Here is a 17,335-nt window from a genome sequence, read left to right on the forward strand (position 1 = left end):
GCCCAAGGTGCCATACAGTGGGACTGAACCTGGAACCATGTGGTTGGTAAGCAAGCTACTTACCACGCAGCTACTCCTGCGCCTGTGCATTTTCTAATTTTCATTCAAATCATATGGTATCCATTTGTTGAGCTTTTTGGATTTTCCAATCGCATGCAGTTTTCTGGCTAACTTGAAATTCTTTTCCCAGTTCTTGAGTGATTTTACATGGATCTTTCTCAATGAGTCTTTAATTGACTATCATTGATGACAAATGGGCGTCCACTACAATCACGATCCTCAAGGCTCAGGTATCCACTGTGAAATCGTTTAAACTATTTTTGAGCTGACCACTCACTGGTCATTTCCTCACCAAACATTTCGTTGATATCACAAGCAGTTTCAGCTGCTTTATGTCCTTCTTTGAAGTTGAATAGCAAAACATAAACTCTACACTGAGTAAAGTAGTTGATAAATTGAGCAGAGACACTGCAGGACTTGAGAGAACTCTTTAGTCTTGTCAAGGGCAAGACAACCATTGTTGTGCTGGTACCATGAAAAATGTGCCAAGCACTCTGTAAAGTAGTTGATATTAAGAAGGGCACCTGGTCATAGAAACCATGCCAAAATTGAGACACTAGAGCAAGACATGGACCTTCAATCCATCAGATCCTGTCAAACCATCCAACCTATACTATATATGTATGTATATATATATATATATATATATATATATATATCATCATCATCATCATCGTTTAACGTCTGCTTTCCATGCTAGCATGGGCTGGACGATTTGACTGAGGACTGGCAAACCAGATGGCTGCACCAGGCTCCAATCTGATCCGGCAGAGTTTCTACAGCTGGATGCCCTTCCTAACACCAACCACTCTGAGAATGTAGTGGGTGCTTTTACGTGCCACTGGCACAAGGGCTAGTCAAGCGGTACTGGCAACGGCTACGCTCAAAATGGTATATATACATATTCATATATATATATATATATATATATATATATATATATATATATACACACACACACACACATGAAGGGGTACTGAAAACTTCCTGGCTTTGAGTATAAGAAAATACAAGAGGATCAGTTCATTGTTATGATTTTATTCAACATATTCCTCTCTCAGATTTACACATTTATTGCAGCAATCCTTCAGTTTTTCGAAGCCCTGTAAAAGAACTTGAAAGGTTGGGCCTCCAACCAAGCCTTTTTCAATCAAGACTAATAATATTAAACAATTTCTTGTTATTGTATTGTTTCATTATATATTTTTAGCACATATTTTGGAAAATTAGTGTTTAAAAATTTTGTTCAAATTTTGATAATGTTTTATATTATTTATTTGAAAGCAAATAGATTAATTTTATTACTTATCTCAAAAAGCAAAATGAAATTAAAAAATGATGTAAAAAATATATTTTCATTCGTGACCTAATGTGAATGATAATGCCACAAGAATGAGGGATGATCCCAAGGAAAATAAATTTTTCTTGAATATGAATGAAAAACATGGTGAAAATGATGTGAGCATAATGTTTGTAATATTAAATAACAAATTTAAAACATTGCAAAGTGATATATTTGTCAATTATTTAGTTTAAAAATATACAGTATTTAAATGTCAAATTATTGAAGCAATTCAATGATACATGGCTAATTATGAATGATAAATACAAAATGTTGTATGTAACTGTTGAATGTTGGTAATTTTTTATTTTAATCGTTCTTAGATGAGTTGAATCTCTTCTAGATAAAATTCTGAAATTTGCTTTCTCGGTAAATTATTGTGCTTTTTCAGAAGACATGTCAGAGGACCAAGTTGTTGACCAAGAACTGTAGAGACATCATAATCCTAAAGATAAAAAGAAATAAACAAAATAATTAAAATAAACACAATTCATATGATGAAAATGGGATTGCCTCTCTAGTTTTTAGAATAATAATTTAAGTGTGCTCTAATGCCAATACTGCACCCTTTTGATCTAATGACCTTTTTGCAAAGCCTCTGAAACTGCTGGGGAAATGGAAGGAAAACAGAACTGGTTTGAATGCTTACAACAAAGAAAACTATACTAAAGATATCTGAGGGCTTCATTGATGGATTAAATATTCCACTTAATAATAGTTACAGTCCATCAGGTTGCTATGTGCACACTCTCTGTCAATCCAATTTACACTCATAAGGCTTTGGCCAACTCAAGGCTATAGTAGAAGACCCTTATCCATGTTGCAATGCAATGGGATCAAAACCAGCACCTTTTAATTGTAACGCAGATATCTTAACCACATGGGTATACCTTTAACCATAGTTGTTGAGAGTATAATTTGCAGAATGCAGGAACAAAATATCTTGATTTATACAAATTAATTACTGAAGCTTGACAAACAAATATAAAAACTGGTGCAATAGGTAAAGGGTAAACTATTTGGCAAGACTCTCAGTTATATAGGTTTAATTGCAAGTTGACTTATTTATTAGTTAGCTTTCACTTTGTGCCAACTGTATATAATTACTTTAATTTGATAACATCACTATTTCAAAACAATGGAATAATTATTAATGGTAAATAAGTGGAATATATTACTTACATCACCAGAATTATTTCCTGGTAATAAACCTTCAATAGTTTTTTGTTGGAGCTAAAAGTAATAGGTAAAATAACAGAAATTTTAATCTTTACTAACAGCTGGAGTTACATTCAAAAGAGATTTCATTTTATGAAGGAAAAAAATTTGAGAAACAGTTAGATGGAAACAAAACCATGAGAAATTGCAGTCATATCTACCTCAAATTATACCCTACCATCTTAAAGAAAAAAGGAAAACACATTGGATTATAAAGTGCTTCGTACACTGTATCTGAAAAAAAAAATGCTCAACTTGCTATAAATAGTAGCCAAACTTCCCTCAAATAACACTTAACTGTATTAGGAAGTGAAAGGACATATTAGATAATGTAGTCCTAAACATACTGTAAAAGATAGGATAGCCCTGAGTGCAATATCTTTGATCATAAATCTGTTCAATCAGGGATGATCTGCAGCTAAACAACTATAACATTAAGGAAATAGTCTATTTTGGTTCAGGATCTTGTACATACCTGATTTGAAGCACTATGTTTGAAATTAAAGAAATAATATTTACATTCATGTTTTATCACTATAAATAATGATCAATAGGATACAATGAAGAGAAAAGCAGACTCTCTTTACACCTTTTCAGGAACATGAGGTAATCTCTCTGGTTCTATTGAACGAAGGAATGAACAGAGACAATGTAATGCATAGAGGACTCTTGAGTCATGATTGGGATTAGACAACCTTTCTAGTGCAAGTGCTACAATAAAATGCACCTAATATACTCTGTAAAGTATATTGGATGCATTTTATTGTAGTGCTAGTTGCAAAGTAATTGATGACAGGAAGGGCATCCAGTCATAGAAACCATGTCCAAAATGTAAGTATGAGTGAGGTGTGATCCCTAAACCATCTAAGAAAGCAGTAACAGAAAATAAGTTTGGAAAAGTGGGTGTAAAAATAATAGTGGTGGCAGTGGTAGTGGTGCTGGTGATGATGATGATGTTGAAATGTTTAGTACCATGAAATGGAACACAGAAGTGCTAACACCTACATTGACTGTTACTTGATAGTTTCCAGGTAAAGCCAGACACCGAATTATTACCTCCATTGTTATATGTGTTACAGTATCATCCACTCGGCAATTGCAAACAAAGCAAAAGAGCCAGCTGCAAGTAGAACAAAAAGTCAGTTGCAATTTATTTATTTAACAAATAAAACCCCAAACTAAAAAACATTTAAATTTGTAGTTATATTGTTTCATTTGATGTTGTGTTTGAGAAAGTGGTTACACTAAAAAATAGAATTGACAATCACCTTTTATGTATGAGGGGGTGCTGAAAAGTTCCTGGCTTTGGGTAAAAGAAGATACAGGAGGATCAGTTAATTATGATTATATTCAACATATTCCCCTCTCAGAATGACATACTTATTGCAGCAGTTGTTCAGTTTTTCTAAGCCCTGTAAAAAAACTTGGAAGGTTGGGCCTCCAACTAGGTCTTTCGTGATACCCTTAAAGCCAAGAACTTTTCAGCACTCCCTTGCCCAACCCTATGAGCATGAGGACAACTTAGAACAATGAGAACACAAGATATAAAAGATTTACAAACAACAAGCACATCAAGCATATACTTTCATCATCAGCTGCCTAAAAGATACCATTATGGTTTTAAACACACACACACACACACACACACACACACACACAATCCTTTCTACTATAGGTACAAGGCCTGAGATTTTGAGAGAGAGGGCAAATTGATTGCATTGCCCCCAGAGCTCAACTGTTACTTATTTTATCAACCCCAAAAGGCTGAAAGGCAAAGTTGACCACAATGGAATTTGAAATCAGAACATGAAGAGGAATGAAATGCTGCTAAGCATTTTGTCCAGTGTGCTAACAATTTTGCCAGCTCACTACCAGTGCACAGACACATAATGACATAACATTATAATAAGTGAAAAGAAAATCAATCACCTTTCTTCATTATTTTTCTTGAGAGCCAATTCTTCTTTATCACATTTTGGGCAGGTTTGCCAAATAACTGCTTTATCTTGGTCTATACTGTATATCACGCCTGTTGTTGCAATAGCAGTGTTACATTTCACTTTGCAATTATATACAGAATGCAATGCATACATATCCTTAATACATTGATAGAAAATTTTAAAGCATTCTACAACAAATAAATTCAACACACTATATCTTGTGTTTTTATAAAGTGAAAGAGAATCCCACATCAGAGCATGTGCGTGCATGCATGTGTGTGTATAGGTGCAAGTATGGCTCTATGGATAAGAAGCCCACTTCCCAACCATATCATCTCAGGTTCAGTCACACTGCTTGGCACTTTGGGCAAGTGTTTACTACAGCCCTGGGATGACCAAAGTCTTATGAGTGGATTTAGTAGATGGAAAGTGAAAGAAGTCAGTAAAATGTGTGTGTGTGTGTGTGTATGTATTTGGGGGTGGGGTATTTGTGTATCCTTGTTTTGACATCCTGTGATGATTGTAAACAACCATCACCATCATACAAATGAGGTTGTTTGTTTCCTGTTTTCCATGAAAAATATGTCTGGCTATGGAGCAATATTACCTTGCTTGAAAACAAGTGAGTATTAGTGACAGGAATGGTATCCAGTCATAGAAAATCTACCTCAACAAATTCTGTGAGAGCCATGCAAGGATGGAAAAGTGGATATTAAATGATATATGTATAATGAATAAATATTATTACTTCTTATGACTACATTTCATGCTAAATAGTGTATATAAGCCTGTATTAGTAAATATATGTGTATCAATATATGTCCATCTACATCATGATCAGTGCATGACTGAAGAAGAAAAATAGTGGTTCAACACCAAGTGAAGATCATATTGATGATAGACACTAGCAGGAAACTTCACTGCTTGCTATTCACTTTTGTAGTCTCCCTTTTGGAAGGGTGTCCTTTCTGTGAGCATGTCTTTACATGTCCCAGTTATAGCAGTGGCTACACATGAAGGATTGAGGTGTTCAGTACTCTAGATATATAATTTTTTTTTCATATTTCTTTCTTGATTCCTTACACATTGCTTGGAACTATAAAGTTCTTAGAGCAATCAACATTTCTACACCGTTTAGATCTTGCAACCTCATTGTTTGAAACAAACTGGAAGGAACTCATAAAGAAATAGGAAAAAAAAATTAAGAGAAAAGACAAAGCTAGAGCATGTTTTAAACATATGTTTAAAAGAAAAGCTATTTTCCATATATAGAAACCTACAAAAACACACACACACACACACACACGTACCAGCTAAATAAGCATGTATGTGTCTATTTTCTTTTTCACTGAATTTTTTCAAGTATGTCAAAACCCTGTTTTGTTTTAGCATTTAAAAGCTTTTTTTGATTTTCCTAAAATACATAAGTATTAAATGAATAAACAAATATCTAAAAATATGCAAGCTATACAATGCAAGAAAAACTTACCTTGAACTTTGACCAAATTGTAAACATTTGAATCAATCTTTAAATTTGGAAGTGACAATTTTATGCTCTGATATTTGTCAGCAATATCAATGTTAACATTTGTACTGAGTTGTTGGGTCACATGATCAGGCAAAGGCCAAGTCCATATTCGACTGAATCTGTCTACTATTGCAAAATTTTCTGAAAATAAACTTTATCACTTACAATATATTATAATTTAGATTAGAGAATTGGGAGAAACGAGTGTGTCAAATTAAATGCTTTCCATCGCTTTCTGAGTTCAAATCATGCTAGAATTGACTTCTCTATCATAACTCTTACATAATACCTGGTTGATTCTATTAACTATACCACTCCCTTACAAAAGTTAGCCATGTACCATTAAATGACACCAATAATAAAAGTTTGATCACAAAAATGGTGAATACGACCAAAATAACAGCGAATCAGAAAAAGTGTTTTACAGTAATTCTCCATTCATACTACATTTGAAATCTTGCTCACATCAACTTTTCCTTTCATATCTCCAGGATTAAAATAAATACCAATAATATGCTTGAGTTAATTCAGCAAACTAGCTGTCTTCTTGAACAATCGGCTTCTGTATTATATTATACTGTATGGTAGAATGGTTAAGTTTGATGCAAGCTGGTTTAAAGTAAAAAGTTGAAATTCTACTACATAAAATGTGTTATTCTGCTCGTTTCTAAAATAAGCAGAATATGTACCTAATATGGCAGAATTTTAACTTTCAGCTATCAGTCAAAAAAAGAAGTATTTCTCTCGCTGAATAGATGAGAGATTAACATTTTAAAGAAACATCCTTATACAGTACTATCCAAATCAGATTAAGCTCTTTGCTTAAATAAAAAGTTGTAAAGTCTGAAAAAAAGAAGTCTTTCCATTGGAGATAATTCTTTTTCCTGGCCAGTTCAAGAGTATTCCTAAATGATCAATTTCAAATTAATAATTTAGCCCTTTAGCCCAATGTTCAGCGAAATGAGGACTGAAGAATTGAAGTATTTCGGATTGCAAGACAGTGTGTGAAAAAAACCGTGATTTCATAGGAGAGAAATGTGTCTGCATGGATGATGGTGCCCTTGCGTTTAATGATTCTGCAAAGAAAGAGGCTTGGAGATGCCATTATGAAAGACTTCTGTATGTGGAAAATGAATGAGAGGAGGAACGTCTGCTGAAGGTTGACTCAATTGAGGGGGCCAACTACCCGAATCTACAGTACCCTAGTAGATAAAGCAATTAAGGATATGAAGACAAGGAAAGCCCCTGGCCCATCAGGAATCACCGCTGAGATGCTTAAAATAGCTGGCGGTGTGGGTTATGGTCTTGTCACCTGCATCGTAAACCAGGTAGTTCATGAAGGAGTCATACCCAATGACTGGTGTAGCAGCATCATAGTCAACTGCTACAAAGGTAAAGGTGATGTTTTAGATAGAAATAACTATAGGAGTATCAAATTATTGGATCAGGTGATGAAAGTTACAGAGAAGGTCATAGCCCAACTCATTAGGGAGAGAGTTAGCCTAGATGAGATGCAGTTTGGTTTTGTGCCAGGCAGAAGCACAATTGATGCTATATTTTTGGTAAGGCAACTGCAAGAGAAATATCTAGCCAAAGATAAACCTCTGTACTTGGCTTTTGTTGACTTGGAGAAAGTCTTTGACAGAGTCCCTGAGTCCCTTATCTGGAAACTGGGGATAGATGAGCAGTTGGTAAGAGCTGTACAAACCCTGTACAGGGACGCTGTCAGTAAGGTGAGAGTTGGCAATAAGTATAGTGAAGAATTCCAGGTAGAAGTAGGGGTTCATCAAGGATTAGTCCTCAGCCTTCTCTTATTCATCATTGTCCTCTAGGCAATAACAGAGGAATTCAAGACAAGCTGCCCCTGGGAGTTCCTCTATGCTGATGACCTTGCTCTAATAGCCGAGTTGCTGCTAAAACTAGAAACAAAGTTTAGAGTGTGGAAGCAAGGTTTAAAATCAAAGGGCCTTAGGGTTAACCTAGCAAAAACCAAAGTCTTAGTAAGTAGGAAGGCTGACAAATCACAAACCCCTACTTGATCTGTAGAAAAGGTGTGGGTAGAAACTCCATACGATGTACCTAGTGTAAGCTATGACCACATAAAAGGTGCAGCAATATCAAAGGAAGGTTAACTGGGAAGATAGTTTTTCTTTGTGGCAGATGCACAGGGGCAATAAACATTAAAGATGTATAGAATGCAGATTCCATCACATGCCAAGAGGAAAAACTAGAAATAGTTGATAGCTTCCGCAACCTAGGCAACCAAGTCTATAGTGGGGATGGTTGCTCTGAGAGTGTAGCGGCTAGAATAAGAATAGCCCAGGCAAAGTTCAGGGAGCTCCTACTTCTGATGGCAACTAAGGGCTTCTCGTTCAGGATGGAAGGTAGACTGTATGATGCATGTGTGTGAACTGCCATGCTACATGGCAGTGAAACATGGGCCATGACTGCTGAGGACATGCATAGGCTTGAAAAAAATGAAGCTAGTATGATCTGCTGGATGTGTAATGTCAGTGTGCATACACGACAGAGTGTGAGCACCCTAAGAAGCATCAAATGTAGTGTGCAAGAGAGATGACTGCACTGGTATGGATGAGGATAGCTGTGTGAGGAAGTGCCACTCCCTAACTGTGGAAGAAACCTGTGGAAGAGGGAGACCCAGGAAAACATGGGATAAGGTGGTGAAGCATGACATTTGAACATTGAGCATCACAGAGGTAATGACAGGAGACCAAGACCCTTGGGGATATGCTGTGATTGAGAAGAACCGGCAACTAAAGTGAGATCGCAGCCATGGCCAATGCCATGGTGCATGTCCGGCCCATTAAAAAGTACCTTTGATGTGTCGGGTGATATGATATGCTTGAAAAGACCTGTTGAGTCAAGTAAAACCAAAATTGTACCTGTGGCCAGTGCCCCCTAACTGGCTCCCATTCCAGTGGCATGTAAAATGTATCATCCAAACATGGTTGATGCCAGTACCCCTGACTGACTCCCATGCTGGTGGCATGTAAAAAGCACCATCTGAATGTGGCCGATGCCAGTGCCCTCTGATTGGCTCCCATGCCGGTGACACGTTAAAAGCACCATCCGAACATGGCTGTCGCCAGTGCTCCCTGACTGGTTCCTAAAAGAAAACCCATACTATTTGGTAATATGAAATGAAACAAGTATTTGAATGATTTTGTTTTTAGCTTGGATAATAAACAGCTCATAAGGAACTGCTGAAAATTTTGCAAAAGCATTTCTGTAATTATACAATTGTGATTTTTATGCTTATCAATCAATGATTTCTTAACTGTTTCTCTATTGGTCATATCACATGAGAAATATATAAAAGAAAAAGAGAAAAGGAATTCATCCTCACTTGCATCTTTCAATATAACTTCCATACAATTGGCATCACTGATTCCTAATTTCTGTTTATAGTAAAAAAATGAATCAATACAAGACTAATAGATTTCACACTCAATTTTGGATTAATCAGGTGAATAAAATGTGTATATTTTCTTTTTTTTTAACTAAGTTTTTTTCCTCTGTTACTTAGCCCATCTGTAATGCTTTCATGTGATTAGTTAAGGGAAAGACAAAGAGTGAAAGAAAAAAGAGAGAGAAAGAGAGGGTAAAGCAAAGAGGGAGAGTGTTGTGTATTAAATCTATAAACTTGTGTATAAAGTATATAAAGTGTATATATAAAGTGCATTAAGTAACCATCATATTTCAATTTCCTTCACTTTTCAATGATTAGCAGATGAATGACTATCTTTTGATACAGACACAATACATGTTATGCTTTCAGGATTTTTGGATAAAGTTTTCAGAAATAACCCAATAAGTTTACCATTAATTCCATGAAATATTCACGGGTCCTGCAAGTGAAATATTATTTCAGTTCATTTAATTAAATAAACTAAATAAATAAGGATGATTTCTTACTTACTTTGTTGAATTAGTACATCCTTGATAAGTACCACAGTAGATAGCTGACTAGGTAATATGAAAGACTTTCGATAATGAATAGTAATATAGTTGAAACCTGGCACATCACTGCTTATACTTGAATCAGTAACATACAGTATTCCACTGCTATCAATGGAACAACTATTCTGATCGGCCTCACACTGTAAAATACAGGCATGTACAAATTTGTACTATTTGCATCAGAAAAAAACAGATAAAAGGTTTGTTATAGTTTATATTTTCATTACATTTCTGGGTTTTGAAAGAACTGATGATGAACAGAAATTAAATTGATTGAAATGTTGTGCAGATGTAAATATTGAAAATACTTCATCCCTAAAGATAAAGTTAATAAGATTATAAATTTTTAGAACTAAGTAATTACTTATTTAGACTTTAATGACTAAAATTAACTTTGAAATTATTTTTTTTTTATATAAGTACATATATAATGTAATGAAGACAGTATTTTAAATACCAATTTTAATCTGGTTTTAAAGGTGTATTAAGTTCGATAGGAACATAATTTGGGCCCATGTGAAACCAATTGTTTTACCAATAGTGTAAAGCTTTTATAACAGCATTGATAATGATAGACTATGGTAGATGCACAATGTTAAAATGAATTTAGAGGAATATTCATTTGAAAAGAATGAGAATGAAGTAAAGATAAATGTTTAAGAAGAGACAAATGATAATAAAAATGAAAAATCAGCAGAGGTAGAGAGACAAAAAGCTGTGTGTGTGTGAGTAATTGGATGTCTAACCTTTGACCAATTATAAACCAATTTTCCTATAAAAGTCAGTCTTTGACCAACATATTCATTAACCTGAAATAATAAAATCCTTAGTTAATAAAGGAAAAATTACATTAAAAATACATCAAAATAACTGATTCAAAATATCAAAAACAAATACCATTAATACACAATAGGTGTTTTTTTTTTAGACACAGGAAACAATAAGTATATTAGCTAAAGGAAAAACATATGATGGTTGACTGATTATAGAACAGAAATGGTAAGCAATGAACAATTAGTGTAATAGCAGGTGGTGAGTCCGGATAAAAGCCAAATCAATGATCTAAAATGTTTAGAATTCAAATTTCTAAGTCACCTTTTGTTATGTTATAAATACAGTACTTATTCTACCAACAGTAATTAACATGTTTCAAAAAAAGTTTTCAGAAACTAAACTTAAATATAAGAATAATTGGGTGCGTTAGCATCTCAGTTAAGCAAACAACATAAATTTTAAGTACTGAAAGGGAAATTATAATACACATTTTCATAATTTTTTTAACTAAAAAATAAATCAGAAAAAAACAATTAGGTATTAGATATAAGAAACTGAATCCAATACCATATAGTTGGGAAACAAACTTCTTATAATGCCTGCATATATATCATCATCATCATCTCATTTAACATCTGCTTTCCATGCTGGCATAGGTTAGATGGTTTGACTGTAACTGGTAAGCCGGAGAGCCATCATCATCATCATCATCTTCATTTAACGTCCGCTTTCCCTGCTAGCATGGGTTGGACGATTTGACTGAGGACTGGTGAACCAGGTGGCTACACCAGGCTCCAATCTGATTTGGCAGAGTTTCTACAGCTGGATGCCCTTCCTAATGCCAACCACTCCGAGAGTGTAGTGGGTGCTTTTACATGCCACTGGCACAAAGGCCAGTCAGGCAGTACTGGCAACAGCCACGCTCGAAATGGTGTATTTTACGTGCCTGTCCATGCTGGCATGGGTTGGACGGTGTGACCAGAGCTGGCAAGCTGGGAGTGGTTGCACCAGACTCAAGCCTGATTTCGTATGGATGCCCTCTCTAACACCAACCACTTTACAGAGTGTGCTGGATGCTTTTACGTGACACTTCACGGGCGCTTTCACATGTTGCCGCACAGGTGCTATTACGTGGCACCACACAAGCACTTTTACATGACACTGCCAGGAGTGCTTTACAAAACCAGAAGGATTGCTCCTAACCCTTCTACTGTGGGGTACGGGTCTTCTTGAGTATAGCAAGGTGTCATCTTGCCAGAAAGGTTTCAGTGCCTTGAGGTCATTCTTCAGTACTTCATCACATGTCTTCATGGGTCTCCCACTTCTATGTGTTCCATCCACTTTGAGAGATAGGCACTTCTTTATGGAGCTATACATATATACATTACATATATACATTACATACATACATATATACACGCATACATATAAACATATATACAAGGTCTGATCAATAAGTATCCAAACTGTTGCCATAGTAACAAAGCTAAAGCACAGAGTGAACTTGCTTGGCAAAAGTTGACCTTGAACTCTGCTGTGCAAGTACACAGTTTTAACGTTCTAGCTCATTTCTGCTGTTTACAGCAGTGCTTGGAAGGAAGGTACGTAGCGTGTGATCGTCACATTGACCATGACAGAGAAAGTTGTCATGGCAATACCTGCTCAGAGGCCTACACAAAGTTGCAGAAAGTGTATGAGCTGCACACAAGTGTACAAGTGGTTCAGACGTTTCCAAGATGGCCGAAAAAATGTTGATATTGACGAACATTCTGGGAGACTCACAACCAGCAGAACTGAGAAAAACATCACAGATGTGTGTGCAATTGTGAGGGGAAATCATAGAATCACCATCCGTAATTTATCACAGGATGTGCAGATTAGTTACAATTCAGGTCAGTCCTTTATCAGATTTGGGTACGAAATGCATGTCTGCCAAAACTGCTTTCAGCTGACCAAAAAGACACCCAGGTTTCAGTTGCACAAAATCTCTTTGAGTGGGTTGAGAGTAATGAAAACTTTTTCAAAGTTTGCATAGGCCTCTGAGCAGATATCGCCAAGCTTTTGGCAAAATTCGATGCAGATTCTCTGCTCAACTTTATCATAGTCAATGTGACGATCACATACTACACACCTTCCTTCCGAGTACTGCAGTAAACAGCAGAAGTGAACTAGAATGTTAAAACTTAGTGCACATGCACAGCAGAGTACAAGGCTAATCTATGTCAAGCGGCTTCACTCTGCATGCTTTAGCTTCATTACAATGGCAAGTCTGGATACTTATTGATCAGACCATGTATATACACATAGACAAATATGTGTGTCTGTGTAATGTATAACGACTATCAGAAAACTGCTTAGAGGGTAATTTTTCTATTAGTTTATAAAAATGAATTATATACTAATAAAATTAATTTTTATAAAAGTGGATGACAAACCTTTTGTTGGAAATCTTTCAGTGTAACTAAATCAAGTTTTGACATGGTCCAAGGTATTGTGACTGGAGCAGGTAAGTAGCCAGACTTTGTAAATGAAGTATCCTGTGGGCCAATTTCATAGCAAAATCCTGGAGTGTTCTGAAGATGACAGTTTAAATACATTGATATGACACTTTGACAATAGTGTGTGTTTGTGTGTGTACCCATACGTGCATTCATGTGCATTTGTAGATAGATGCAAACATCTTGTCTTTGGATACAATATCTTCTAGACACAAAAATATTGGATCAGTCAAACTAGCTTCAATCCTGTATTCAGGATTCCATTACTTTGACTGAAAACTCTCTTTAAGTCTCCACAGCGACATTGCTTATAAAATTACTATTACTAAGGGCTTAAGTAAACGGTAGTCTTTGCATGATGAATGGAGAGTGACAAAACTGTTCTGCATGTACTCATTCAATGCCAGAGGATTGTGCACTCATGAAGTTTTATTGAATAACTTTTGTTACACAAAGAACAGATTCAGCTATTAGCCAAATTCTTTGTGAAGATTGCCACACAACCTTCCTTTGCATGGGAAAGGAAAGCAGTTTTCTTGTCTGGTGGCTACATAAAAGAGATTGTATGGTGGATGTCACTGAAAGGAGTGAAGACAGACACTTTTATCTTTGGCCCTCACTAACTTTTTGGAGTGGAAGGTGAGGGTGGAGTTGGTGTTATCCTCCAGTACATTTGCTGAAAGGAAGTGAGATTGGTGAACAAAGCCTGGGTGAATGGGTTTACTTTCAGCATGTGCCTGTTGTAATATAGTCTATCTAGCATGCTTTTATTTCACTCATCCAACACACTTTTTTGTAATTTTTCCTTGAATTCCTGTATCTGCCATTGTGAATCAGTTGAATGGTGCTTTCTGGTTCATGTGCATTAAATAAAATATATGCAGGTAATTTACAAACAACAAAATATCTTACTTTAGCAACAGATGTAACTTGAGTTTCCTGGTTTACTGTACAAACTACAATTTCATTTTCTGTTTCAGTAGGAATCTGTGGACAAACCCAGGTTGTATCAATAATTGAAAAAAGATCTGGTTCTCTAAAAAACAAAATATATATGTAGTTAGTTAAATATATAGTTATCTATTTATCAATGATGAAATAACCAATGAATAGTTTCTATCAGATAGTGAACTGGTTCATACATATACCAAAGATAAGTGAACACATAACTCATAATAAGTTAAAGCTATGTCATATGCATGGACATTGAACTTGTGGATGATACTGCATAAAGTAATAAGGCTTCAAACAGGCAGTTTATCATTTTAAACTACAGCAGATTATACTAAATATTACACTCTGCAAGATGGTTGATGTTAGGTAAAAATCCTACCAAAACAGTCACATACATTTGGTGCAGGCTTCTACCTGGCAGGCTCTTGTCAAACCATTCCATCTATACCAGCATGGAAGACGTTAAATGACGCTGACAGTGGCAGTAGCGCCACTGCCACCGACTACTACTACTACTACTACTACTACTACTATTATTATTATTAACAGTTGTGTGGAGAAAGAATGGATTCTGAACTATATAAACTGTGGAAGTTGAATTTAGTCATATGCTTAGGATTGATCTTTTGAGGAAAATATATCTTTAAACTAGAAAAATTGGATTTTTGGCTTAAAGACAAATTATTATTCTATTATTGATAAAATGATGACATAAATTTAAATAAATATTTGAAAAAGAGTTAATATAGTTCTCTTAACCTGTGTCGGTTAGCACGGCTAAGCACACGCATACCATAAAAATTCCATATACAGTTGACAGCATAGTAATCTGGGACAATTTGATTTTCTTTATCAAAACTATTCTTGCTTGGTAGGTGAACCAAAGATACAGTGCCTTGGGTATCTTCAACTAAGACAGACCAACTGAAATAATCAAATTTTAAATATTAATTTTAATTATTAGATGGCTATTTAAAAGGTTATTTTAATAAAGTTTAGTCATCTTGGTTTCAGTTAACAAATCCTTATCAATATAAAAGAGAATATCTGATTCCTTATATTTATGTAAATTTGATTGAATACTCCTCAAAATGTAACCACAGAGTTTTCTTCTTATGTTACATGAAACTGTGTCATAAACCTCTCAAAATATTTCAATTAGTTTAACAATCTACATATTTTTTCAAAGAACCCAACTTTATCCTGGTTGCAATATATATTCATTATTCATACAGAAGTTTTGAAGATAAGTTGTTTTTTTATAGCAACTATACAATTTATGAATAACCCATCAACAAACCATGTTAAAACTTCTTGTTGGCTATCATCATCCAAGGATTCTTCATAGTTTTTGAACAAAAACACACGTAATATAGTTGCCTGAAAACACATGCCATATTGAGGAAGATTTGGGTTTCCCTGAATGCTATCCAAAATTGTATTGTTACTATCAATATGTATTCTCTTAGAAGGTATTGTGACTGTAGTTAAAGTCGACTCTGAAGTAGGTATCTCTTTGGTAGACAGAGGTTGAGAATTAGATGCCTGCAATGGAAGTATATAAGGAAAAAATGTAAGAAATTGTGAGGAATATTCCAGCAGAAATCATAATATATTTTTATCTTGTTTTGACATGTTTTTTTTTTTGTTTAGTGTAATATTTCAATAGCATATGAATCAAAGGAAACTGACTGTACTTCCTTTTTTCTCACTTGTTTAAAATAGCACTAAGATTAGAATTGTAATGTAGGGTATAAAATTTCAATATTATTATTATTTGTAACAAGGCTTCAGTCAAAGCACTTGACATGTGTTTCCTAAAGAAATAATGTTGTTGATCAAACAATTATTAAGTTAGTCATATGATGTTAGAAAAACTAAATATGTAGTTTAAAGATTTATATAATGCAATGTTTTAGGGTAAATATTGAAAACCATCATTACTGCTACTTTACTCCAAGTAAATTATTAGAAGAAAATCTACAATCAACTTTAATTATTTACAGGTATGAAAGCTGAGTAGTTAAAATGAAAATGTATTATTCTCAGACTATGTATAAAAAAAGTCTTCTGTTTAATGTGCTCTGTCCAATGAAAAAAGGTACATAACTTCTCTTCAGTTTGCTTTTAAAAATATGACCCAGTTGATTGAGGGGCATCAGTATATGTATCCAATAATCTTACAGTTGTAGATTATTGCTAGTATGAAAAAACATTAAACAATTCAAACTGAAAATAATACAACTAACTTAATATAGATAACTGCTGTCAAATAAAAGGATGTTCAACGAAGATATCAACAGTGTAAGAAGTGAAATATTTGCCAGCATCTTCCTTATGTACTGCTACTAGGAAAGCATATATATTACAAACTACTGGCTTAGGAACTTCAAACTGAATAATTTCGGTAGCCTATCCCACATCAATAATATGTGGAGGGATGAGCTACATAGGCTTGATTTGCTATGTGTAAATTAATCAATGAAGAAATCTGTGAACAACAGATAATGTGTAAACAAAATTATTAATTACTTACAAAAAGTGTAGGACACTTAGTTAGGCTGGGACAAGCATGTGCAGGACATTGTTTCAAAGAACCAGCTGTCACAATTAAATAGAAACAATATTTTAATAGGTAACAATGGAAGTTTAATCAAAGAGAGTTTTAGAGAAGAAAATATAAGTAATATTTCAGTAACTCAAGTAAATCAACTATAGAAAAGATGCAGTATATTCCGTTTAACACCATTTTCATTTTATTTCAACATAGACAAGATGTCTTAAAAATATTTCTTATGTAAATATAAATAGATAGTTGAATACATAGATTTCAGCAATAACTACAACAGTGTATATTGATATAACAATGTGCTTATTGTATAGTGCTCAGGTGCACTACAAAATATATTACACGTGGGTCAGAAAGCAGACAACAGTGAAGGCTAACAGTACATGCACAGTATACAGAATAAACCACAAAAGATAGAAACATGAACATTAAAAGAGTCATAAAAAGTGTATAAATACAGCAAGAGTAGTG

The 17,335-nt window shown here is 34.7% G+C and overlaps 1 protein-coding gene across 6 annotated transcripts in view; it reads right to left on the bottom strand.

Moving 5' to 3' along the window:
- Nucleotides 1–1,082: 1,082 nt before the first annotated feature.
- LOC106883305 (DNA repair-scaffolding protein) overlaps nt 1,083–17,335 on the bottom strand; it is a 29,454-nt gene continuing 13,201 nt past the window's right edge. For 4 of the 6 annotated variants that reach the window (XM_014934264.2, XM_052967060.1, XM_052967061.1 and 1 more), the window contains exons 10-21: nt 16,832–16,896; nt 15,596–15,840; nt 15,055–15,219; nt 14,254–14,377; nt 13,279–13,416; nt 10,816–10,878; nt 10,029–10,209; nt 6,050–6,229; nt 4,550–4,649; nt 3,626–3,740; nt 2,585–2,635; nt 1,083–1,847 (exon numbers count right to left, since the gene is read on the bottom strand). In XM_014934264.2, the coding sequence (XP_014789750.1) occupies nt 1,722–1,847; nt 2,585–2,635; nt 3,626–3,740; nt 4,550–4,649; nt 6,050–6,229; nt 10,029–10,209; nt 10,816–10,878; nt 13,279–13,416; nt 14,254–14,377; nt 15,055–15,219; nt 15,596–15,840; nt 16,832–16,896 (1,553 nt within the window). In that variant the 3' untranslated portion in view covers nt 1,083–1,721. Of the gene's footprint in view, nt 1,848–2,584; nt 2,636–3,625; nt 3,741–4,549; nt 4,650–6,049; nt 6,230–9,455; nt 9,508–10,028; nt 10,210–10,815; nt 10,879–13,278; nt 13,417–14,253; nt 14,378–15,054; nt 15,220–15,595; nt 15,841–16,831; nt 16,897–17,335 lie in introns of those variants that run through there. The other 2 variants (XR_008263917.1, XM_014934266.2) reach the window with 2 other exon arrangements.

This window comes from Octopus bimaculoides, chromosome 1 (genome assembly GCF_001194135.2).
Source record: "Octopus bimaculoides isolate UCB-OBI-ISO-001 chromosome 1, ASM119413v2, whole genome shotgun sequence".
NCBI classification, from domain to species: domain Eukaryota; kingdom Metazoa; phylum Mollusca; class Cephalopoda; order Octopoda; family Octopodidae; genus Octopus; species Octopus bimaculoides.